Source organism: Condylostylus longicornis, unplaced genomic scaffold, assembly GCF_029603195.1.
Source record: "Condylostylus longicornis isolate FDR11 unplaced genomic scaffold, ASM2960319v2 ptg000038l, whole genome shotgun sequence".
In the NCBI taxonomy this organism is placed as follows: Eukaryota; Metazoa; Arthropoda; class Insecta; order Diptera; family Dolichopodidae; genus Condylostylus; species Condylostylus longicornis.
Genome location: NW_026578007.1, coordinates 16,341,610 through 16,368,385, shown reverse-complemented (window position 1 = coordinate 16,368,385; position 26,776 = coordinate 16,341,610). Strand labels below are relative to the sequence as shown.

The 26,776-nt window shown below is 20.8% G+C and overlaps 1 protein-coding gene across 4 annotated transcripts in view; it reads right to left on the bottom strand.

Annotated features, from left to right (window-relative positions):
* Positions 1 to 798: 798 nt before the first annotated feature.
* The window catches only part of LOC129609036 (voltage-dependent calcium channel subunit alpha-2/delta-3), a 41,411-nt gene continuing 15,433 nt past the window's right edge, over positions 799 to 26,776 (bottom strand). For 2 of the 4 annotated variants that reach the window (XM_055520876.1, XM_055520877.1), the window contains 14 exons: positions 16,137 to 16,217; positions 15,960 to 16,034; positions 15,743 to 15,850; positions 15,591 to 15,662; positions 15,302 to 15,507; positions 15,071 to 15,222; positions 10,774 to 10,851; positions 8,471 to 8,567; positions 4,364 to 4,474; positions 4,171 to 4,289; positions 3,538 to 3,677; positions 3,219 to 3,461; positions 2,408 to 2,869; positions 799 to 1,339 (listed from right to left, as the gene is read on the bottom strand). In XM_055520876.1, coding sequence (XP_055376851.1) covers positions 1,247 to 1,339; positions 2,408 to 2,869; positions 3,219 to 3,461; positions 3,538 to 3,677; positions 4,171 to 4,289; positions 4,364 to 4,474; positions 8,471 to 8,567; positions 10,774 to 10,851; positions 15,071 to 15,222; positions 15,302 to 15,507; positions 15,591 to 15,662; positions 15,743 to 15,850; positions 15,960 to 16,034; positions 16,137 to 16,217 — 2,037 coding nt within the window. In that variant the 3' untranslated portion in view covers positions 799 to 1,246. The remainder of the gene's footprint in view (positions 1,340 to 2,407; positions 2,870 to 3,218; positions 3,462 to 3,537; positions 3,678 to 4,170; positions 4,290 to 4,363; positions 4,475 to 8,470; positions 8,568 to 10,773; positions 10,852 to 15,070; positions 15,223 to 15,301; positions 15,508 to 15,590; positions 15,663 to 15,742; positions 15,851 to 15,959; positions 16,035 to 16,136; positions 16,218 to 26,776) is intronic. The other 2 variants (XM_055520879.1, XM_055520880.1) reach the window with 1 other exon arrangement.

Sequence of the window (26,776 nt, the reverse complement as noted above, 5' to 3'; positions counted from 1 at the left end):
ATTTTGTTTTTAATTTTAACAAGAATTCATTTTTTTAATTATTAAAAATACTTAAAAATTTAAGTTTTAAAACTCAAAAAATAAAAGAGTAAATAAATTTTCTAAAAGTAGGTACTTTAACTGATACTTTATTAAACTGCCAGCATCAACATTTTTTTTTTGCTATGAATAGTTGATTAAAATTTTACGTATTCTTCATTTTGACAGATAAATGTCAAACAATTATGGTAAATTTTTGGAGGAAACCTTTATTTTATCAATAATTATTAATTTTATTTAATGACTTTATTTATTAATTTAAGAACAATTACGGTATTTTTATTTTATTAAATTTTTTATTCAGTTTTGTTTTTTTTTTTTAGAAAAGGATTCTCTTTTTAATTTTTTACTCCTTTTCATTTATTATTTTTTTTTTTAATTTTTGAATTGAAATTTTTTTTTTCTTTATTCCTTTTTTTTTTTTGAATTTTTTTTCTTATTTGTTTTTTAATGGTTTTATTTTTTATCCTAAAAATGTAAAGTGTCAGTCTTTTTCTGACCGCATTTTTGTAAATTTTTTTTTCTCCTTTTTAATTTATTAACTTTTCCGTTTTCTTCTTATTTATTTTTTTAATATTTAAAAACTAATATTAAAGGCAGTTAAGAATAAAGAATTTTTTACAATTTTTTTTTTTGTTTGTTTTTGTGTTTTTATTTTTAATGAATATTTTTTGTTGTTTTCAATTTCTGTTTTTTGCTAATGTTCTTGTTTTTTGTTGATGTTACTGTTTTGTGTTTGTTTTGTTAATCGTTTATATGGTTTTTGTATTATGTTTTGTATATTACAGTATTACTGTGTATGAATTTTTATTTTGTTCGTTCTCTTGAATGTATGGTACAACTGTTTTTAAAATTTCATTGTTTATTTTGCTTGTTTAATTTTTTTTTAAATTTTATTATACGCAATGTGTATACAAAGTGAAATTTATCTGAAACTTATCCAAAAGAATTTTAATATAATTTCCTATTTTTCTTTTTCAATTAATTAATTTTTTTTTTTAATTTTATTTTAATTTATTAATTAATTTTTTTTATCATAATATACGTTTAAGGTATAAATATTTAGTTGTGAAATATACAAAAGCTATCTAAGTATGTTTCCAGATTGTTTCATTTCAGTTTTTTTTATATATTTTATATTTTATTTTATTTATATATTTATTTAAAATTGTTTTACAAATTAAAAAATAAAAATTGGTAAAAATTGTTAAAGAAATTTAAATAGAATTAAAGCTAGTATTACTAAAATTCGATTAACCAGTAAACTTGTCGCATCTCCACAAAATTCTATTGAACTTTCCTATTATATATATATAAAAAATATAAATTAAGAAATTATTTAAATATTTATGTAAATAATAATTGAAGACACGAGTGAATGAAGGTGTCAACTACAGTTTTTTTAATTCTACAAATCTCGAGTAAATTGACATTCTTTCGAACCAAAATAATTCCAAAATGTGACATAACACCTTTTAAAAATAAGCTATCTCTTAAACTGAATCAGTTTTTGAAAAACGGGTTTTTGCATATGAAATGTAAACATATAAAACTTCTATTTATGCAATAAATCCATTTCCGTAAAAATTGTAGATGACAACTTCATTCACTTGTGTCTTCAATTTATAGAATAAAAGATTCGGTAAAATTTAATAATTATACGAGTATGTGCAATAATATTCACTCATATCACAAATTTTTTGAAATTTTTGTAAGAATTGTTATATTGGAATTAATGATTTAGTTTTCGTAAATTTTTTTTAAGAAACTTAATAATTCAAAATTTATGATTTGGGTCGTTATGATAAAAAATTTCAAACGGTTTGAAACGACTGAATTATACCCTGAATCTCTAAAATATAGATTATATTATATCAAATCTTAGGGCTATATGGCAGCTAACCGAATTAGTGCAGCCATTCCATTCAAATTTTCAGTATATGTTGTATGACAGCTATACGAACACGTGGTCCGAATTGGTTCAATTGCAATAGGGTCCGTCCTTTGCAGAAAAGAAACAATTTGTGAAAATCTTATACAAATTTGTTTGCTTTATTTATTTTTGAGTTTGATTGAATGAACTGACGGACTGAAGAAGAATATATATTAGATGAATGAAAGATTGAACGTATTGAGACGGACGCACTGAAGAACAATATATATATACATATTCACAGCGCCGGCGGGTGATTAAAATTATTACAAACTTTACAACAAAGTTAAAATACCCATCCCGAAGGTGCAGGTTATTAAAGCAAAATATTTTAATATAGGTAAAAACAAAATTAATTTCCATAAAATTTAAATAATAGTCATCTGAATATTATTCTTTAATAACAGTAATATTAATTTAAAAAATAAAACTTACGTTTATATGTTTATTAATACAACTAGTTGGTCTCGATCTAGTTAGCTCTGCACTTGTTTTATGACATGCTAAACTATAATTTGTATCATATTGTATTTCTGTAGGATTTGTAGTTAATATTGCCCATTCCGGCGGGCATAATACATCAACAACTAATAATATTAAATTAGTACCAGGTATTGGATAAACAACAAATTGTCTTTCGCATCCAGATGCTGGTATTTGAAATGCTACATTATCTTTATTTGTATTTAATGTATATAATACACGTTTTTGATCACATCCCATTAAACGTGTTCTTCTTAATGTAACACGTGCTAACATTTCTTTAATATTTAAACCATAATCAGTTGTATTATCATCTGTATAATACATTTCCGATGAGACTAATTGAAATTGTGCAAGATACCAAAATATCCATTTAATAATCAATTTTGATAATCGTATAATGTGAACTAAAGGCTAAAATTATAAAATATACAAATAATTAATAAAATATTTTAATATAAAAAAAAAAAAAATTTAATGTGAGCAGCAAAATGATCGACCGCATTGTTAAAGTGTTACATAATATTCTCTAAAACCTTTTTAAGTTGTTCAAGGCGACCCATCATAAAAAGGAACTCGTTGACGTGAAAATTTTCATAAAAATCAGCTGAACTTAAAAAATTTATTTACACTTCCCTACGAATGGAGAAACGAATTTTCATCAAAAATTCGAAAATTCCATCACATTAACCTCGCTTATTCTATGCAATGCGATCGACAAACAAATATATTGTTTATCAAAAAATAATTTTTTTACACTTACCGAGTATAAATAATTGGATCCATTATCAGAATTTGTTTCTCTGAAACAAATTGCTTGATAATCATATATTACAACTTCTTCATAAACACGATCTTGTACTAAACGAAGCATTAATTGCCCATTAACTTCACCAAAAAATTTCCCAATATCCGATGGATTTGGTGAAATAATTATATAACCATTATTATCTAATATAAAGCAGTTGATACCATCTGAATCGCACGTCGCTGTACAATCAGCACACTAAAAAAAAATGTAAAGTTTTCCAGTTAAGTTAAAAATTTTTTTTGTTTTAATTTTTTAATAATATTTTACTTACACTACTTGTTATATTTCTAAATAATGAATTTAATTTTGAATGCTCAAATTGGAAACCAACAACGGCAGCTGGAGCTGACTCTTTACCATTTGAATGAAATATTGCATGACTGGCAGTTACTAAAGCTTCATTTGGATTTTCTAAATATATAAATAAAAATAGAAATAGGGAGCAAATAAAAATTTTATTGTAAAAAAAATAAAAGTAATATGTAAATAATTTTATTGATTCCACCTTATTCATGTTTATATCTTAAGGTATCTACCTAAATAAATGCGTAGCGCATTTTACGTAGAATACGTAGGTTTGCATATACGCAAGAATTGAACACACCGCGCATTTAGTCTTGCAATTTCTAAAATTTAAAATTATTTTCCAAAAGAAGTTTATATTGTTAAATTTTAAGTTCTGCGCTTTAAATACTCAGTTGCTCAGGCGTGTAGTTCATTTAAGTTGCTTGATTCAAAATGTACAGATATAAGAACATTTTGACGCAAATACCACACGTTATGCACCCATTTAGGTAAATCCCTAATACACTAATTGCCATTAAAATTAATTATTTATATTCACATATTACATGTATAGTACTTGTATAAAAAATTTTACAACTTTAATAAAAAAAAACACTACCTCCGGCATTAAATGGTACCGAAAATACAAAACTTTGAGGTTCTATAAAATGTTGTTCTACAGCTCTTTTATACCAAATTTCATCTATCGCTTTTATTTCTTTAAAATGGCTATCGTAGCTAAAACAAAAAAAAAAAATTTATTTAGAATTTATATAACAGTTAACCATACAATATACTTTATTATAACTTACTCTTGTCTATATTCGCTATTATTATTTGTATAAAAATCCTGCCAACGTGTTAAACCGCTTTGCGTTGCCAAGAAAGCTACAGTTATTCCGAAACGTTCCTTGAATTCGTTTCTATATTTTTGTTATAATGGCAGCATTATAAAAAATTAAAATAATTTTATTGAATTTTTTATATAGAAATTAATTTTTTTTTTTCTTAAATATTATTAATTTTTTTTTGTCTTGTGTGTTTTTCATTTTCAACAAAACTAAAAGAACTCCGTGTATTAATTTTCTTTTTTTTTTTAATTTGTGGAAAAAAAAATTTCAAGCAGCCGTGATATGAATGTGCAAAGCCTACCAGTTTTGTATATTAATTAAAATTTCAAAAATTTTAAATTTTTAAGAATTTTATTTACATAATATTTTTTTTAGTTATTTAATTATTTTATAAATTCTATTGTTTTCTATTGATTTCTAAATTGATCTTGAATTCTATTTTATTGTTAAAGTAATCAATTTCATTTCAGAATTTAGTCAATCATCCCAGGACTAAGTCCTATATAATATGATAGATTTTTATGAATACATGTTTTATTACTTAAATATTTAATGAAAACATTTTAAGATGAAAAAATAATTTTAGCCTAAATTTTAGCGATTTTTATTTTAAATTGTTATTAATTGATTGAATGTCAGTAATTTCAATGAAACCAATTAATGTCATGCATAAAATCACTATATATACAGCAGTTACTCTCTTCGATTTAATAGTATTTCTCTTGCTAACGAAGTAAACTGCAATATTTCTCTCAAATTAATTATATTATTTAATATGCTATTTATATTATATAGCTTGTATATATAGTGTATTATATGTAGTAAGAATTACTACATATTTTAGCAAATTCTAAACCCTATGTAATCATGTAATGAGATAATTCAACCCTATGTAATTAGAATGATAATTAATATTTATTAAAAAATTAAAAAATTTTTGATCTAATTAAAAAAATGCATTTAATTGTACAAAATTAATAATATATCTAAGCAAATTTTTCATCAAAGAATGTAGCAATTATGAATAGAGATCTCTTTCTATTCTGTGATAAATTTGAAAACCTAGCTACCTATTCTACTCTTAAAAATTAAAGCCCTTATTATATTTAAATTATTGTTTTTTATTATACTCGTAAAATACAAGTTCATTTTAAATTACAAATTTTAAACCTGAAAACTTTTTTTTTTTTAAATTAAATTAATCCCTACATATTTTATAAGTTTCACTTTTTTCTTTCTTTAAATTTTTTCTTAAATTCATGAGTATTAAGTTCATAAAAATTCTAATTTAGTTTTTATATTGTATAGAATAAATTCCAATAAAATTTGTCTCCAATAAAGACGACGGACGATATTCGCATGAAATTTTTGTATAAAATTTACCTTGGCAGTAAACCCATTAATACTGCGATTGGGCTGTTCCATTATAATGGAAAGTTTAAAAATTTTAATTTAAAAAAAAAAAATAAGGATTTTTTTTTTAATATATTTATGAAAAATTAAATTATATGTATCCTTTTTTGCTGCGTTGATTTAAAAATAAAATCATTTTGTTTTTGAAAAAGATGAAAGAGAAAATTAACAAAAAAAAAAAGACAAAATAAAAAAAAACAAGGAAAACTAAAGAAAAATATTAAAAATTATGAATAAAAATTAAAAAATACAGGATTAAATTTTAAAAGATTTTTGTCCTTTTTTGATTTTTTTGTAATTTGAATTGTAAAAACAATTGTATAACTAACATGTATAAGCCAACATCCATTTAAAATTTCTTTGATTTTATTATTTAAATATGGGGTATATAATTTGACTACAATGTACTTAAGTGTCCTGTCGATATTTTTTATTTTAAAATTAAATTTTTTTTACACATTTAAAAAAAATTTTGACGGTAACATTATTTCTGACTGGAAATTATTAACTAAATTTTTTTTAATTTTTAACACAAAAAAACTATAAGTTCCAACAAACTGTAGATAATTAAATTAAATTTAGAATATTGAACTAAAAATTGTTTTGTACAAATTATTATTAAATTGCTCTGAATCTAAAATAAAATACAAGGATAAGGAATAAATTATTTATAAATAATGTAAAATCAATTTTATTATAAAATTTCAATGGTGAATGCATTATAGAAAAAATTTGGACATTTTTGAATTGCATTAAAGACGCATTATGATTGCATTAATACCATGGAATTCAAATTTTAATAATATTAAATAGTATTTTTTCCTTAAACAAGTAAAAATATTACTATTAAAAGCAATCTATTATATTACTTAGTTTGCTTTCATTCATATACAAAAATATTTCAAATATTGCATACACTTAGGATGATACAAAAAAAAAAACATGCATTAATATAATAATTGCGGGGTTAATTGCATGAATTAAAATAAATAATTATATTTTTTGATGTGATGGAATAGCATTTATCATCAGCTTTTAATGGAAACATTTTCTGAATTGCAAATTATTACAAATTTTAAAATTTCAAAATCCCTACAACTTACGGTCTAATTAACCGTTATGATTAATTTTAATAGCCTATTTGTCATTTCCCTTCTCAACTCTGCTATTCCGCATAAAAATCCATCTACTACTCTTCTGCATTTGCAGAATTAAAAAAATATTAAATGTTAAATAGCCGAAAAATTGCATTTTTAGGATTTTGAGCGACTATAGCTCTTAGTGGTGGAGGTTAAATAAAAAATTTTTTCTACGTAAATAAGTTTCTAGTAATGATCTGTTCACATGTAAAATTAAAGAGTACAGAAATTGTATAAACAAATCTACGGACGGACGAACGAATCAACTGTTGAACAGCCAGACTAACGAAAATTGAAATTAATGAGCACATTTTTTAAAAATTTTTTTTTTTGGAAAAGTGCTTAAAAAGAGAGCATCTTTCAATATTAATATTTTTAATATGCATTCACAATTAAAATAAACTATTATTAAATAAAAACAAAAAATCAAAATCATATTATATAAAAAAAACTCAAGAGAAGGATTGTTAAATTTTTTTTTGTACATTTTGTTTAAATAACTTAAATTCTTTTTCTGTTCGCCAAAATTTGATACCAGACTAAATATAATAAACAATAGCTATTTTGTATTTCTCTTATATCTATTGTGCTTTTTAATTTTTAATTTCAATATATTTGCATATTCTGTGAAACATTCAAAATTTATAGCTATAATAATTTATAGTGCATATTAAAAATTACTTTCTTTACATTTAAGGTAAGTATTTATATATACAAATAGCAAGCTTTAGAAATTTTCTTAAAACATAAAAAATAAAAAATAATTATAAATAATTAAAAATAAGTTATTATTAGGGTTATATAACGATTCGTGAATGTCATTGTTCTCAGATTCGCCTAAATAATACAATGATTCGCGGGGCGAATAAAATTTTTTCGAGAGAAATGTCAAATCTAAACTCAATTCGCGTTCTGAACTGAGCATTTATATATTTAATGGACTAGAATTAAATTTCAAAACTTTATTGTTGCTATAAGTTGATGGTTTATATTATTTTAAGGTTAAAAAAAAAAAAAGAAATCTGGAGTGGTTCAGAAAATGAATAGAGCTACTGGAAATCGAAATCCGAATGTAGCCCGTATTGAAATTAAAATCGGATTTAATAAAAATATATTACAGGAAATGTCGGTTAACCATGCTATAGAATTTAACGGTCTGGGACTCCCGATGGATTTAACTGATCCCTTATATACCATCGGTATATAAGGGATTTCCTTTCAATAGCAACGATTTTTTTCCTAGAGAATTTAATTATTCGTGAACCATAATATCATTTTAGCGAAAATTCGAAAAAATGATTCACGTCAAGTACTTATTCATTCCGCAAACCATAATAACCCTTTTGAAATACAAAATTATAACAAACATATTTTACAATATATAATTGTATTAATTAGTATTCGTATAGCAACAAAAACAATAATCAAATATTAAAATTAAAATCAAAACTTAATCGAAACATAAATTAATTAATTTTTTTAATTTTTAAATATAAAAGAATTATTGTATTTTTACCCTTTATCATCTTTATTATCCTTATTACTAATATTTTTTGAGAACCATTCAGTAACTCTAGCATCGAACGCCAATGCCTGAACAAGATCACGATCACCTAAAAGAAAAAAAATTGATTTAAAAAATAAAATAGAAAATATTTGTTTTTTTTTTTATAATATGTAATTTATCAATTTTAAATAATATATTTTATTAAAATTATAATTAAATAAATAAATACATAAATGATGAGAAATAAATTTTCTAAATATATATTTAAATATAGAGATGAGATACAGCAATTAATATTTGTATATATATACTAAAACTAAAACTAAAATATTTATAAAATTTAAACTATAAAATTTGTGCTATTAATACTAAAAAAACTATTATACTATATATATACTCGTATGTATAAAAAATATTAATAATAATTTCATGCTGTTAATATAATTATACAAAAAAAATAAAAGAATAATTAATTTAATATTATATAAAATGATGATTTTTGATATACAGAGTGCAATTCCTCAGCTAACGTATTCTAAAATACGTCTGGCTTTTTTAATTTTTTATATATATATATATTATATATAATTTAATATATATTTATAATAATAGTTAATTAATAATCTAATTAATATGTAATTAATTATTCATTTAATTATTATTTTTTTTTTATTTATTTAATTTTTTATAATAACGTTTTTGTTTTTGGTTTTCTTTTAAATAATTTATAAATTTTAATTTTATAAGAGTATGTATATATATAAAATTGAAATCTTTTATATAGAATTTTATTAAATATATAAATAATATAATATTTTGTACAAAATTTTGATTAATATTATATAATTAGGGATCAATTTATGTATATATATATATATGTATATATGTATATATATTATATGGAATTACATATATATGTATAACAGAAGTTTTATTAAGTTTATTAAAATATTGAGAAGAAGGGTCGCTATAATTTTTGCTTTCATTAGATTATATATATATATATATATACAATATATAAGTGATATGATATAATTACTTTTAAATTTATCATATCACATAAAATATTGTATACATACATGCATGTATTTCATATTTCAATTTTTGAAAAATTAATTAAAATTTCAAAATCGATAACATGTTGTATATATAGAAAATATAAAAATAGTAGTATATATAGAAAATATAAAAATTGTAAAAATAGAATTACGAAAACAGAGTGGCGAACGGCAATAGTCAATGATTTTCCTTGTTAACCTAGAACAAAAGCGGAACAGCAAAATTAAATGTTCCAAAATTTTGCATATAATGTCACACAAATATGGAAAAAGTTGATGTCAAAAAAAAAAAATCACCAGCGGCAAAATAGGAATTTAGGCTATTTCATGGCGGTTTAAGCAGATACTAAGCAGTATCATTTTAATATTTATATTCTACATGAATTTTGGCATTGAGTTGTTCTGTTATCAACTTAAATTACTAATATAACAATATATATCTAGATAATTTTTTAATTTGTCAATTGCTTAATTGTACAATGCGAATAAAATAAAAGTAAAATGATTTTGAAATGCATTGGCAACGTATATTGAAATTTATTTTAAATTTGTTTTAAATGTCAAATATATTATTATACATATACAATTAATTAATATTCATAAAATAACATTATAATAGAAATCAACTAATTTTTTAATAAAATATTAAAATTTATTAATTTTTATAAAACAATGGAATTTTAAATTATTTATACATCATATACATACATATATATGTAATATTTTCTTATATATATACATATACATATATTTATTCGCATATAAAAAAGGGTTTTTATTATTTTACCATATATATAATTTATTTAATTATTATATAAAAAAATAAGTGCAGATATATATATATATATATATATATATATATATATAATATAATAAATAACTTTATTTTATTTTTGGTGTATGTGTAAAACTTTAAGAATTCTATATATATATAATATAAAGGATTAACATAAATTTTTGATTTTTTTTTTATTTAATTTTTTAAAATTAAGAGGTGTGAGAAACTCTATATAAGATACATATATATATATATAAATATATACGTATATATAAACATATTTTAATAATTTCACATACTTATATATTTTGTGCAAATATTTTATTTAGAATTTCAATTCAAATGAATTCAAAAAAAAAAAAAAAAAAAAACAAAAATAAATTTCAATATTGAAATTTAATTATTTATTAACATTAAATTTCAAAAAATTCTTGTTTTTTTTTTTTCTTTCTTTCATTATTTTATTTGTTACTCACAGAAATAAGGTGTATAACTTTCCTTGTAAGCCGTGGATGTTGGAGGATGGCCCGAATTTGAATTTGATTTAACGTTAACTGTGGATTTGCCAATTTTTGGTATTTTTTGTTTTTATATATATATATAATGAAATTATAACGAATAATTAATATTAAAAACGAAACACAAGAAAAAAAAGTCAAATAGATATATATATATATATATATATATATATATATACATATAATTTTTTAAAATCAAATATGTTTGTATAAAAATAATATCTTTGAAGTACTTAATATGAATATTTCATATATATATATATATACATAAGATATTCGTATAATGTCTTTAAATACATAATATGAATGTTTGATATATATGATATATATATATATATATATATATATATATATATGTATTTATTTATATACATATATAAATTATGTATATACATATATAAATTACCTCTATATATGTATATATATTTATATATATATATATATATATATAAATATATATATATATATATAAATATATATAATGTATATGTATATATTCTTAATGTATATATATATATATAATGTATATATATATATATACATTAAGAATATTATTATTAAAAATTGTTAGTACACTATTCAATATACATAATTTATTGTGAGATAATCCACCCATATTTTCTTAGTCTCGACACTTGAGGGTGATGAGACATTATTGAACGAAATTTTGTTTTTCTGTATAAAAGAAATTGATTTTATTCAGAAAATTACATGATTTTTAAATAATAACCCATCTAGTTGAGTGCGAAGTGACCAACAGAATATGAGTGAATATTAATTAAAAATATTATATAATATTTAGGTATAAAGTATATATCTTTCGTTTTGAATTAAACAACACAAAAAATATCACAACATTATTAAATTTATTACAAAAAAAAATGTTATTTAATTTAAACAAGATTCTACATTAATTTGTTTTTGTTTTTTATTATTTTTTTTTCAGATAAATTTAATTTTTAAATAAAATAAAATTTTATGAATGCTAATAGTAAGTAAATCTTTTACATTTAAAAATAAAATTCATTTTTAATATTTTGTCGCGTCGTTCTAAACATTTAGAAAGAGAGAGTATAAAACAAATTCAAATAGCATGCAACTGCACACATACGAGTACATCTATTTTCTTTTGATAAAAAGTAAAATATTGTCAACAAGAATTAAATTTAAAAATATTTGAATTTTCTTTTCGGAATGTAAATATTTAAATATTTTCGTTAATTATTTGAATTATTTAATTTTTTTTTATTAAATTTGTAATTTTGTAATTAAAATTTTATTTTATGGGAAAAAATCTGAAAATTCTATTTCCGAGCCCTTATATCCCTGAAAAATTTATCGGTCCAATAAATGTCAATAAGCAGATTTTAAATATGAAATTTCAACTAAGTTGGTTGATTATTTTTTTGTATATTATTACTGACACCTGATTTTCTCAAAAAGGTTCAATGACTTCAGAGAAATACGTTAAATTTTTTTTACAAATTAGTCGACAAAGTAAAATCGGTTCGTAGCAGCCATCTAGTTCTACAGACATGACAAATCAAAAAATTTGATTAAACCGTCTTATTTCGAAAAAATCGGTTCAGCCGATTTTGGCATACTGATCTGCACAGACAGAAAGACAAATAAATCGACAGACATCCTCTCTAAAAAACAATTTATTTACGGTAATTTAGCACAGAGAAATATATTTCCGCACAAAGATCGGTACGTGTAATTTGGTGGCATCACGTAACAATATTGAATGCAATGCGGTCGACAAAAACAAAACAGTATTTAAGTTCAATTATCTTAAATATTATCGCATACTCTGTTAGACACATCAAATGAACTAATGGGATAATATTCAAAAGCATTAAAGTTTTCTTTTAAAATTGCAATTTATTCTATTCTGCAAATCACAAAATTTTTTAATAATATTTCACCATTACCTCAAATAATGATATACGTCTAAGAGAATATGAGTGATTATAATATTTTATATGATAGTCAATATACCTAAATAATGTATAATATAGAAAATAGAAAAATAATATAGAATAGAGTATATAAAACGAAAGATATTTAGTATTTAACATAAATTATATTAAAATGAAAAAATTAAATATATATATACATTTATATAATAATATTATAGTAATGCATATATGTATATATATATATATAAGAATGAAGTTGAAAATCGAAATTTAATAAAACAATAAAATATTTTCAATTACAATATGATAATATAATTCAGAATGTTTCAGTTAATTAGTAATAATTGTAAATTTTTGTTAATTTTTTGTACATTTTTTAGCTCTCTAACATTTTAATTTTTGATGAAGCAATGTTAATTGATTTTGTAATGAGAAATAAATGATTGAGATATAATTGAAATATAATGTTTATTATTATATGTATATTTATTAATTTATTTTTTCTTTTAAATAATTAATTAAGTTTTGATTAAATATTATATAGTATAATATAGCAAATAATGTATAAGCAATGCAATTTTATTTAAATATAAATTTTTTTCATTCACTCAATCTATAATACTTTTTAATTATTTAATTTTGTAATTATGATCAATAATAATTTTTCATTTAATTTAAATATTGTGTATATATGTATAGTAAAAATATTCAAATGACAGAATGTATATCCTTCTTTTATAAGACAAATTTTCTTTTTCATTTTTGTATAAATTTTGTTAAAAATTTGTTTTAATTATAAAAATATTAAAAATTTCGTTCGTAGCTTTAAATTTGAAAAATTACGAATGTCATATTGTCAATTGCGAATAACTAAAGTTCTGTCCCGTAATATTCGTAATACTCTATTATACGAATTTATCATAAATTACGTTCTGAGCAAAAATAAATGCTAAAAAGTCTACGAACCAAATAATTACACAACACGTAACAAGCAATTTAAAGAGAATTGTAATTTTAAATTTTGAGTTTTCTCTGGTTTCTCCTTTTTCTAACAGAGTTTCACATAAAGAGAAATAAACTCATATTTACTAAAAAAAAATGTTTCTTCCACTCTTCAAAAATATTAAAAAACTAAAACAATTCCTTTTGTAAGTTGTTCACTCAATAATAGCAACAAAAAATTTATTGTAAATAAACTCTTGACAGCTTAAATAAAATACTAATTTTGAAACTCCGAATAATGAGTACTGTCATTGCTGATTCATAGTCTCTACGAATGAAATTTGTTTGATTATAGTCTCCACGAATTGTGATCATTCAAAAAATCTACGTCATAGCTAAGCGTGTAATCCGTAGGAATTCTACGAATTGAATTTATAATTGGACAGATAATTTTTTTTTTGAAAAAGTTTAAACCATTTAATCTTAATGATAACATTCTGATTTTGAATATTAATTACAATATAAATTTTAGAAAAAAAACATAGTTTATGTACTCTTATATAACAATAGATAAATTCATATTTTGATATTGAAAATATATAATTAAATTAAATTTCTAATTTTCTGACTTATTAAAATTAAAATAATAAAAAATAATCAAAACAACAGAAAAAAAAATAAATAAAAATTAAACCAAAATTTTCAAAACAAACATTAAAAATTTTTTTATAAAAATTAAAAGCAAACTATCCAACATTAAAAAATTTTTTTAATAAGCATCATTTGAAAAAAATCAAAAATATAAAATACAGTGGCGGGCATAGAAGCCTTCATATGCCTCGCATGCCTTTATATTATATTCGACCACTACACTTGTTTTCAATTATAATTAGTCATTATTATTGCTCCCAAAATAATATTTATTATCTTGTTGAGATTTACCTTAATTTTGGAACGTTAATGCGTTTATTCTCTCTTCTGATGCACAATTAATAGATTGGCCATTCCTAATGGTTATTTTACATTAAACTTATAATACAAAATTATATTGAGAACTTAAAATATTGGCTTTATATCATAAAATAATGCTTATATTCATCAGATAAAATGCGAACACCCTTTTTCTCCGAAAATATTTTTGATAACGCAATATGCTCTTACTGTTTACGAACAACAATAATGCCTAATTGTAACTGAAAACAAATTTAGTAGTCGAATATAATATGAAAGCAGGTGATTTTATTTCTATGACCACCACTGTATATGTATATAAAAAAAGTTCAATATTTAATCATATTTTATGTGTATGGTCATGTACATATATCCCATGTATACAAGTAAAGAAAAAAACAAAAAAAAAAAAAACAGAATAATACAAAAGAAAAACTTACAATACGTGGCAGCTGAATTGTATGTATGTTCGGGCGGGTGTGGCGTTCGACTCAGTGGCCATTTCCATCCTGGCTCTGACATTTTCTCCATAAAATAAAATAATTCGCTTTCTTTTGTCGAAAATGTCATATTTCTATGTTTACAATATATCCTAAAACCGAAAAAAAAATATTTTATGAATTTTATGTATTTTTTTTGTTTATTTTGAAGAAAAAATTGTTTTATTTTACCAGTCAGGATGAATTCTCCAATTTGAGCCACTGAAAAAACTTGATATTGATAATCCTTTTGTTATAACACGATGAATTTCCTCTTCACCCTGAACATCAATTCTATATAAACCATATTGTTCAGGATATGTTACAACCACTGTATAGGGTGTATTTGGAATTTTTGTCCAAAAATATAATCTTCGACTATTCTTAGTGGCACGTCTCTGTTTTGTTTTTTAAATTATAAAATGAAATAAAATTTTATATTATTCTTCTCTAATATCATTGAAAAAGAAATTTTAATTACCATTTCATCAAAATGATACTTAGTTTTGAGCCATAATCTTCCTGTTGTTTGATTAACAATTGCATCTCTCATCTTGTAATTAGAATTAAAACAACATTTTTTTTAATATTTTTTCTTTTTTCCGAATACAAATTTTTTTCTAAATTTCTCACCTCTATTAAATGTGAACTATATACTCTAGGATCATTACCATCATCCATTAATTCGACTTCAACCATATCGACAGAATTATAAGAAGGCTTTAATATATCACCTTGGAACTGAAAGAATTTAAAAAAAGCAAGTTTTAAAAATTCAAAAAAAAAATTATTTTCTTTAAAAGAAATTCTAAAAGTGTACATACATATTTAAATAATAATTTTTACTCACAATTGGACGAAAATCTGGATGAACTAAAATGTATCCATTATTTGTGACAATAAATGCATAACCATTTGGTCCGAGCTATAATATAAAACAAATGTTAACCATTACATGTGTGCTAATGGTAAATCTATAATACCCTTCGAACATACGTTTGTATAGATATAATTATATTTAACTTACCATAAATGGCATTAACAATTTCTTAAGATCTCTAATTGGAACATCAATCCCAGCTACTCCGAGTAAATTTGCTATCCGAGTCTAAAGATATATAATTGAAAAAAATTATTTAATATAAATAAAATAACAAAGAAATAATATATATACATATATATATATATATTTTTTTTTCTATATATATTTTTAATTTATATAATTATTAATAAAATAAAATTAAATTAATTAAATAAATAATAAATAACTAATATACTATTTCGATAAAAACCTCAGAATTTTAATACAAATTAGAAAATCATAACAACTACGGTTTATAATATAATATATATATATATACTTTTTTAAAATTATGTATATATATATATATATATATCGACTGCTACTTTTATTACCAAAAACTTTCTTTTAACTAAATGTAAAAAGTACTCTATATTATATGTATGTATATATTTTTGTATATATATAGATATATCTATATATAGATATATATATATAAATGTATTACATTTCGATATATATCATATTATATATATATATACAGATATGTTATGTACGATGTACTTATCATGTATATATATATATATATATATATTTCAAATATATATGCGATATATATCACAAGTATAAATATTTTTTATATATAACGGTGTATTAATGAATTAGAACAAATATCTTACGAAGTATGTACTATATATATTATTAAACTTTTTCTATTATTAAATATGTATAAATTTATGTAATAAATAAACTATATACATATAATTTTATATAAATATATGAATATATATTATATATGACGTATATTTATAGATATATAACTTGATGTATATCCGTATTTATTATTGTATACTATATAATAATTATTTAATCATTAACTTCTTTCACCCGGTCCGGGACTATCATTCCCTTGTAGTAGGAACAAGTTCCGTAACTACTAAAGGATTTCAAATACCAAATGGATGCTCATGATTTATTATTATTATTAATATTACTATTAGTATATATTTATTTATTTAATTATTTAAATATGTAGAGTTCTTAATAACTTTTGTTTTACTTTGTAATTTTGAATTTAGTTCCTTATTACATATATAACAAATTCACCTAATTTCATTTCAATTCTATAATATACTGGGATAATCGGAATTTTATGTTTTCTTTTTGAACAAAAATTATTATTTCAAATAAATATAATCATATAAAATTTTATTGGTATAATATATATATAAAATATTAATACAGTTTATTTTAAAAAGTGAACGACAAAGTGACAGTGAAGTTTATCGCCAAAAGTTAGATACTATAATTTTAGGCATAAATTATAAATCAATTTATGATTAATAAAAAAATTTTATTAGAAAAAAAAATTAATAATATATGGGCAATAAAGGTTATTTTTAAACAAAAAAGAATATTAATGTTCACATGATCCTTATATATCCAGATGCCGGGAATTTAAACCGGTTTATAAAAGACTCGAACAGATTAAAGTGAAGGTGGGGATGTGGAGATCAAACGGTATTACAAAGGGTCTATTTGGTCTGAGTGTATCCTATGACAGCAAGTTCAGCTAATAAAATACTAAAATTTTGATTTTTACTTTCATTTGTGCCGTTCAGTTAAGTTAATATTGACCTGATATTTTCTTCATTTTAAAATTTCATTGTGTATATTAATCTCTTAATAAAGAACTAACAACCGTGATTTTTAGTATTAAACCAATTTAAGACATTTCATAGTAGATTTGTAAGTAGATTTTTAAATTTATTTTTCAATTAAATATTATACAGGCTATTAAAATGAGCCTGCCCTCGCGCTATACACGAATAATCCACCCAAATTTATAATTTATGTAAAAGCAAAATCGCGCGTTCTATAAAGATCAAGTGTATTTTTTGAATTACATAGCAAATAATTTTAAAAATAACTAAATTAAAAGAACCTATACGAAATTACTATAAATATAATAGTTTTTATAGACATAATATTATTTATATTTTAAAAAATAAAATTTGATTTATATGTAAATCATGAATTGGCATTTTTATTACTTGTTCGATTTAATACTTCTGAATTAATACAGATAAATTTCAACTATTAATACATACATACATGAGTATGAACATGAATATTATATTGTCAAATATTTATTTGTTGCCATAATATATTATAAATCTGTCAAAAGGCTTATAATTTTACATTTCGTGGGCATTTATGTGTTTTGGAATATGTTGTTTAATTATCAAAGAATTAAAATTTTATTATATACTTTTGTATGTTTTTATATTATTTGTACTATAATATACTCTTGTTTTATTTATAATGGAACAGAAAATTGGAAAAATTTTTATAGAATAATTTTAGCAACTGCTCCAGCATATTATTAGTTTATTTAAATTTAAAAAATCAGCTAGACTTCAACTTGTTTATCTTATATTTTACTAAATTTAAAATAATTCAATTTAATTATTGTATTTTACCATTAATTTATATTGAAGATTAAAGCAGTTTATAGAAAAATTAATATAAAATACAATAATCAAATCAATATAGTAATTAATAATCAAATTAATATAGTAATTTACTATAAAGTTCAAAATTTAGTAGTAGTTTTATAAAGTTCAGAATATTTTAAATCTTTAATTATTAATTAAAAAAATATTTAATTATTAAACTAAAATTTAATTCAGAATGATCCTATCAATAAAACAACAAATGACAAAATAAAATTAATTAATATTAAATATATGTAATAAAAAAATAAATAAATAAAAAATTAAATAAATAGAATAAACAAAGCAAAAAATTAAAATATGAAATATGAACAATATGTGTAGAATATATTAATTAATTTATACATATATAAATTTTTTAATATATAATTGTATACAATATTATTAGACAATAAAACTATTATTATATATTTTATGAAAATTAAAGAAAAAAATATTTTATAAAACTGTGTATCATTAAAAACTACATTAAATATTATTAATTAATTATTAATTTATTATACTATTACAATAACATTAAATAAATAATACATTTATTTAACATAGAATTTATATATTATTTCTTATTCTAATAATTATTATTTATATTGTTTATTTGAAATATTTTGGAATTTTATACTGCTTGTTTTTGGATAATATTGCGAAAAAAGAGAAAATGGAATGTTAATCGAAATATATTTCATATTAATAAAAAAAACTAAGTAAGATCATTTACATTGTATATATTATACACGCGCATAATATTAATTGATTCAAATTAAGTTCAGTATGTACTATAAGAAACTATAACTATCACTGACTTCCATTTTGCAGATATATGACAATACTATATAAAGTCCAGTATGTGGCAGTAACGAAAATATGCAAAAGTAAAAATAAAAATCAATACCAAGCAGAACTTTTATTGGATAATTGAATTTTAACATGGTTGTGAATATAAAAAAAATTAATGTCGACAATAAATGTCAATACAATGTCAATAAATGCAATGCATATATTATAATATTATATGTAAATTATAGTCAAACGTAGTAGTTTTGCAGTTATAACGCATGTATCTGCACAGAGAATAAAAAAAATCAAATCAACACAAGTATAAGGTGATTAACTTTTAATATAGCTTTTCAAATGCGTTATTCTAGAATATTGAATATTTTGAAATTAAAATTTCTAATTTATAACAGAAATTATCCAAACATAATCACATTATATTTATCATAATCACAGATATTCTCTAAGAGATGATCACTTGTCATTTTAAGTTCGAAGCTTTCAGGCTAGCATGGCTCAAATTTAAAATTAATTTTATTCTCAAAACAAGAGTTTGAAATATATATTCAAACACATATAAAATATTATATGGTTTTGAAATTTTAATTCGTAAAATACTAGTATATAATAAATTATTAAATTATTTATAAAATATTAAATATATATATATTGTACTTATAATATTTTATGTATATATATATATGAGTAGTATATTAATATAAATGAAAATAATAAAATTAAATAGATTAAAAAAAATAAATATTTTCTATTTATATAAATAATTAATTATTTTGTAAAATATGTGTATAATTTAATTGATAAATTATAATTTTATATTATTTTCAAAATATTTTTATATTATATTAAATAAAAATAATTAAGTAAATAATTATTTTATAATATTCTTATATATACCGATATAATAAGTATAACATTATAATGAGAATCGCACTCTATATAATTATTAGTGATTATATAATAAGTATATTAAATTTTTCAAAAAGAAATCAACTAGCTATATAAAATTCATTCTACAATACAATATTCAAAACTTTAATTTTTATTAATTTTATATCCTATATTTTAATGAACTACATTTTTGCTATATATAGTTCCTAAAATATAATATTATCAAAAAAAAAATATATATATAACAGTAATTTCTAAAATTCCTTAAAATTTAATATTACAATGTGTGTGTATAAATAAGTTTTTAAAATATATTTTATATATGTTTATAAATTATTGATTTTATGTAATTTTAAATGTTTTATTAAAAAATAAATAAATGTGTATTTAACATAATAATTCTATAAAAAAAGGTTTGAAGTGAAAGCTAACTAATTTTTTTCTTGTTTTTTTTTATTTAACATTATTGTGTGTTCCAAATAGAATTTGCATATTATTAAATTTATGAGATTAAAATTTAAAATTGAAATTTTTGTTCATTTTTTGTCTTAGTTTTCTAAATCAAATAAAATTAAATATTTATGTTTTAAGTTTTAATTTTATTTTAATGAAAAAAAAATTTGTGAATAAGTAGTGTTTAATATAATAGGCCTTTTCATAAACGCAGTACTTATATGGCGATATATAGAGAAAACTGTGTTCAAATTAGGTTTTGAATTGTTCTGCGCCCTACGCGGTCTTAAAAAAAAGTGCACCTCCCTAAACAAATTTTCTCCCGGCTTACCCGTTTTCAGAGTAATACATTAAATAGTTCAAATTTCGCATAATAACCGCTTTTTTGTAACTTTATAATTCTGAATAAACTTTGAGCTATTCTGAATATACATGCATGTTATCAAATTACGTGCATATGACAACACGTAATGGAAAAAATTGAAAAAATTACGGTTCACATTCCCCTATTTTCTGGTGCAAATTGCCTGTGTACTATATTTTTGTTTTCATAAAAAAATATGTATTGCTAACCTAAAACTTGTTGACAAACATGACTAATTTTTCGGAATATAACAAAATTAATATATGAGTATTCGCATCAGGTTATATTTTACGGCGCAATGTTACATTTTGTATTGTTATTACTTTGCAGTATTGCGTTTATGAAAATCTCTAATATTTTTATTTTTAATTATATGTATATTATATATAATGGTGTATATAAAAATGACTTAAGTGTAATAACAATAAAATATTTAATTTAATTAATTGTGTTCAGTTTATTTTTTTATTCAATATTGAGTGAAAATCAAAAATTTTTACAAATGTTTTGAAAATTATGTTGAAAAAATAAATTTATTTATAATGTATAAATATATATTGTGATTAAAAATAAAATGTTTTTTTTTTTATTAATTGTTTTGTTTAGTATATATTTCGTTTTAAGAATTTTACTACATTTTCTTTTCCCTACATATTATTATAAATAAATATTATTTTCTATCAAATACAAACCTTATAAATTTTCTAATATTCTAATGAAATCTAATAATATTATTCTAAAATTTAATAAAAACAAAATTCAAAAATAATATTAATTTGTGTATTTAATGATCTTTTGTTAAAATATTTTTGTATATGTTTCAACTTAAATATCTATTATTTAATTTAATACTTTGTTCTCAAATTAATATTTTCTTTCTGTTATTTAAGAGAAAACTTTGTGCGAAGTGACTTTTCTAAAAATAAAGATGGGACAAACCAATAGTTTTTAAAAGAGTACCTTTCTTTGAGCAAATGAAAATACTGTTTATAAAAAAAAATCTACTACATTATTTAAATTACTTTCACCCATATACGAAAATATTATATCAATATATTGTATATATTTAGGATGAGTGAAAAGGAAAAAATTGAAAAAAGCGTTAACATAACGATCAAATTCAAAGGTTAAATAATTATATATTTTGCTGACGTGACATTTTTCGTTAGCGTTCTGTATTTATAAAAATTTGGAAAAATTGAAATGAGGTGCTCAGAGCATTAGTGGCCTATCAAACATTTTGGCAAAAATGAGTTATTATTTTCAATAGAGCTGTAATAGTCTAAAGAATTGTTCTATATTTTTAAAATACTTAGTTTACTCTTCTTTTAAGTCTATTTTTACATAAAAATTTTTTCAAAAATATATTTAAATATTTCAATAGAAATTTAATCGAAATGTCATTTTTGCAAGTAGACCAGTAATGTGCCGACCGTCTCAAATGTGTTTACAATAACCGAGAAAAATATGAATAATAAACTATATAATCATATAATTAACAAAAAAAATTAAAATTTAATGTTTATAATATTCGAGTATTATATTAGTGATCATATTGACAGAACTAAAAAATTGAATTTCAGTTATCAAAATAAGTACCTATGTAAATAACTTACAATATCATCAAAATATTCTCAAATAACAGAAATCATAGACTTTAGTAGGTATATATGTATATATAAAATTTAATTATTTATTAAATTAATTTGTCAGTCATTTACTATCATACTAATAATCAAATTCTATATGTATGTGTGAGCACAATTACATCGATTGACCTAATTAACTTTAGATTTAACATTTTTATATGACATCACAAATTATAACAAAAAAATAAAATATTACAATTGAATAATAAAATGATGACAATAATTACTTACATAAAAAATAATTTTAACTTAAATTATTTAATAAATATAACAATAGTATAAAATGTCTCTAAAAAAATATATAAAATAATTAATAAAAAATTATTGAACAACATAAATGAAATCATTTTTTTTTTTTCAAATCTTGTCATAATGATTACACACGTACATTTATTTTATTATTATTGTTATACGATTACTATTATTATTGTTATACCATTATTATTATCATTGCTATTATTATTATTAGTATTAATTATTATAAAAGTTATTATCATTGAAGAATATAATATGTAATTAACGAAATTTGAATATAGAAAATTTGCCAGAAAAAAAGAACAATACAACCAACATTGAAACCAAGTGGTTTCTCATGCATTTTTTTATAATTTAAAAAAATTTCTTTACTTCGTGTTTTTTTTCTTTAATATAATTAAATAATTTATATATATATATATATATATTGTATTTGTATATTAATTATATACTTTAAGAAAAAAAAACTAGACGAACCTTGTTCTTTTTTTTTTAACTATATTTTAAATATTATAGAAATTTTGGTATTTAAATTTTTCTTTAAAAATATTAAATATTTTTCTGAATTAAAATTTTTTTCTGAAATATAAGAAAAAGAAATTATAATAATAACAAATTTGTTTTCTTCGTTCAGGAAAATTATTAAAAATTATTAACTACAATTGATATATCTTAATATTTAAACGAAGGAAATGTCAAAATTGATTGCTTATAATAATAAATATTTTGATAATTTGACCACAATTGACATAAATTATTATGAGTTATTTGTCACCTTTGACAAATATTTATTTGACATCTTGCTAAGAGATATTATTTTGTATATGTAAATGTTTTAGTTTTATTCATACTTTATAGTTTTGTTGATTTACACAACAATTAAATATTATGATTTATAATATTATATATATATATTATTATAGTTCTCAGTTGTAACAAATTCGAAAATTGTATACGCTATTGTACACACGGAAGATATATACATATAAATCGTTCAGGAATTACTTGCTGTAATAAAATACTCGCATTCGGCAATACACTCTATCAGAAGGAATGAATTGCCGGACTGGCAATAAAGAAACATCAGAAAATTAGCGCAAAAATGAGATTTTTTTTTGCTTTCAAATTTAAAAATAATAGGTAATATTTTTTATCAATTTGATTTTTAATTCTGAAATATTTGACGACTAATTATTCAAATATTTCAGAATTTGCAGATTGCGTTAACATAAAAAACTGAGCTGACGTTTTTGCATATTGTTTTATTCTGCAACTTAGAAATTTAAGTTTAAATTTAGATATTTCAGCGTAGCGTACAAAAACGCCTTGTATTTAATACTCGTATTCCCTTAATTTTTCAAAATTTGTCTATATTTTATTAACTAAATTGAAATACATCACTGGCCTTAATTCTTATTTAATATTTGAGAAAATTCCTATTTAATTTACATAAAATATTATTAAAGAATATAAATTTATGACAATCATAGTCAAACTTATAAAAATAATTAATATTTTTAATTTTAATATTATAACATTATTAATAAAATTGACAATTTTTTTTCTTACTTTTCATATTATGTTATATCAATTATAGTTCCACATTAAAATTTTATATATTATCAAGGGCTTACGGGGAAAATCCTTCTATCTAACATAAGAAAAAATTTTAAAATACTTTACAATTAATGGAAAAAACCTACCAAATTCATATTACTACTATTTGTACTGTAATATTTTGGGAATACTGTAAAACTTTGGAATAAAAATATCTTTGTTTTAATTTATGATCTGCACATTTGTATTATGAATAGCAGTGAAATAATATTTTAGATTTTTTGTTTTTCAAATATATTTCAAAATTTTTAAAATGTGAGATATAGAGGGTTTTCCCCATAAGCCCTCGTTATATTAAATATAACAAAATATATATAATAATTTAATAAATAATTAATATAGTAATTTAATGTCTAATGTAAGAAAAAAAAAAACAAATTAACATATTTTTTAGAACTACATTGGTTTTTCTTTAAATTATATTGTATATTTTTATAATAATATGGAATGTATGTATATTTTTGATTTTCAAAATTAAAATGTTACTTATTATATATTGCTCAACACACCTTACGTATATATGGCAGCTTGAGTACTTGACTTGAAATCAGTTCGAAATTTAAAATGCTTTTTTTTGTATGTCAGCTTGAAATTCAATGATGTCTAAGTTAGCAACAGAACAAGAGCGATTCTTCGCGACGAAATATAAAAATTCATATAGAATACACATTATTTAAATAAGACTACCCAGAAGCAAAATGACCATTGCAAATTTAACCAACAGTTGCAAAATAGTCGAAATTTGTATTTTACAGCTGGCGGTTTTTTTTTTGACATCATATTTTTTATTCTGCCGTTCCACTGTTTTTCCGGGTTAACAATGAAAATTGTTCGCTGTTGCCGCCCACCGCTTTGGCTCTGTTTTAACAATTAGCTTGAAAAAAAATCTTGAATTTAACAATCCTTGAAGAAATAGAAAACAAAGTAATTTAGAAAAAAAATTATGTTCTGTTATTTTAAAGCTCTTGAGCTTTGAGGCAGTGATTTTGTATCATGTAACTTTTATATAAGCTGCCATATAAGTGAGGTAATTGCTTCAATCAAGATTGATAATATAAACTAAATTCTTCAATATAAATTTGTAACAAATTAATTTTTTTTTTTTATAAAATCCATACTTTATATATTTTATATTTTTAATATTTTTATTATTTAATTTATTATATTTAATTTATTAATATTATTTTTAGCACTTCAAACTATTTTACATTACATAATGCAATTGAAATTTAAAAAAAAAAATTAGTAATTAATAATAATTCTAAATTTTTTTTTCATTTTAATTTTTTAATACAATTTAATTATTTAATCATATATCAATCATATGTAAAATGATGTAACTGGCTTTACAAAAAAAAAAATCTATTTAATATCATTAATTTATATAATTTTCATTAATTTTATAAATTATTTCAAAATTTTCTAATACGAAAAATTAAATTAAATTAAAATTAAAATTAACTAGAGAATATAATTAATTATATATGTATGTAAATTGTAATTAGAATTTAATTTTTATCTAAAAATATTATTATGTAATCAACCCTATCATGAATTCCGTTCGTAGCCATAAAATTCGAATGTAAATTACGAATGTCATATTATTGTCAATTCTGAATTACTAAAATTCTGTCCCGAATATTCATAATAGAGAGTAGTTCGTTCGAGTTCGTAGTAATAAATCGAGTAAAAATAACAAGCAATTTTAAGAGAACGGTCGTTTTAATTTTTGAGTTTTCTATGTTTTCTTCTTTTTCTAACACAGTTACTATCATTTTTGAATTTACATTTACTTAAAAACAAAATTTTTTATCAAAAATATTCAAAAACTAATAAAAAACTTAAAAACGCCGCTTTTAAAAAATATTCTTTTGTATGAAAATTATTTGCTCAAATATCACCAAAAAAATATATGTATAATAATCTTATAAACAAACATTTGACAGTTTGAAATAAAATACTGATTTTGACATTCCGAAAAATGATTACTGTCATTACTAATTCACAATCTCTATACGAATGGAATTTGTAGTCATTTAAAAATTCTATGTCGTACCTAAGTTCGTAATTTATAAGATTCTACGAGTGGGATTCATGCTAGGGCTAAATATT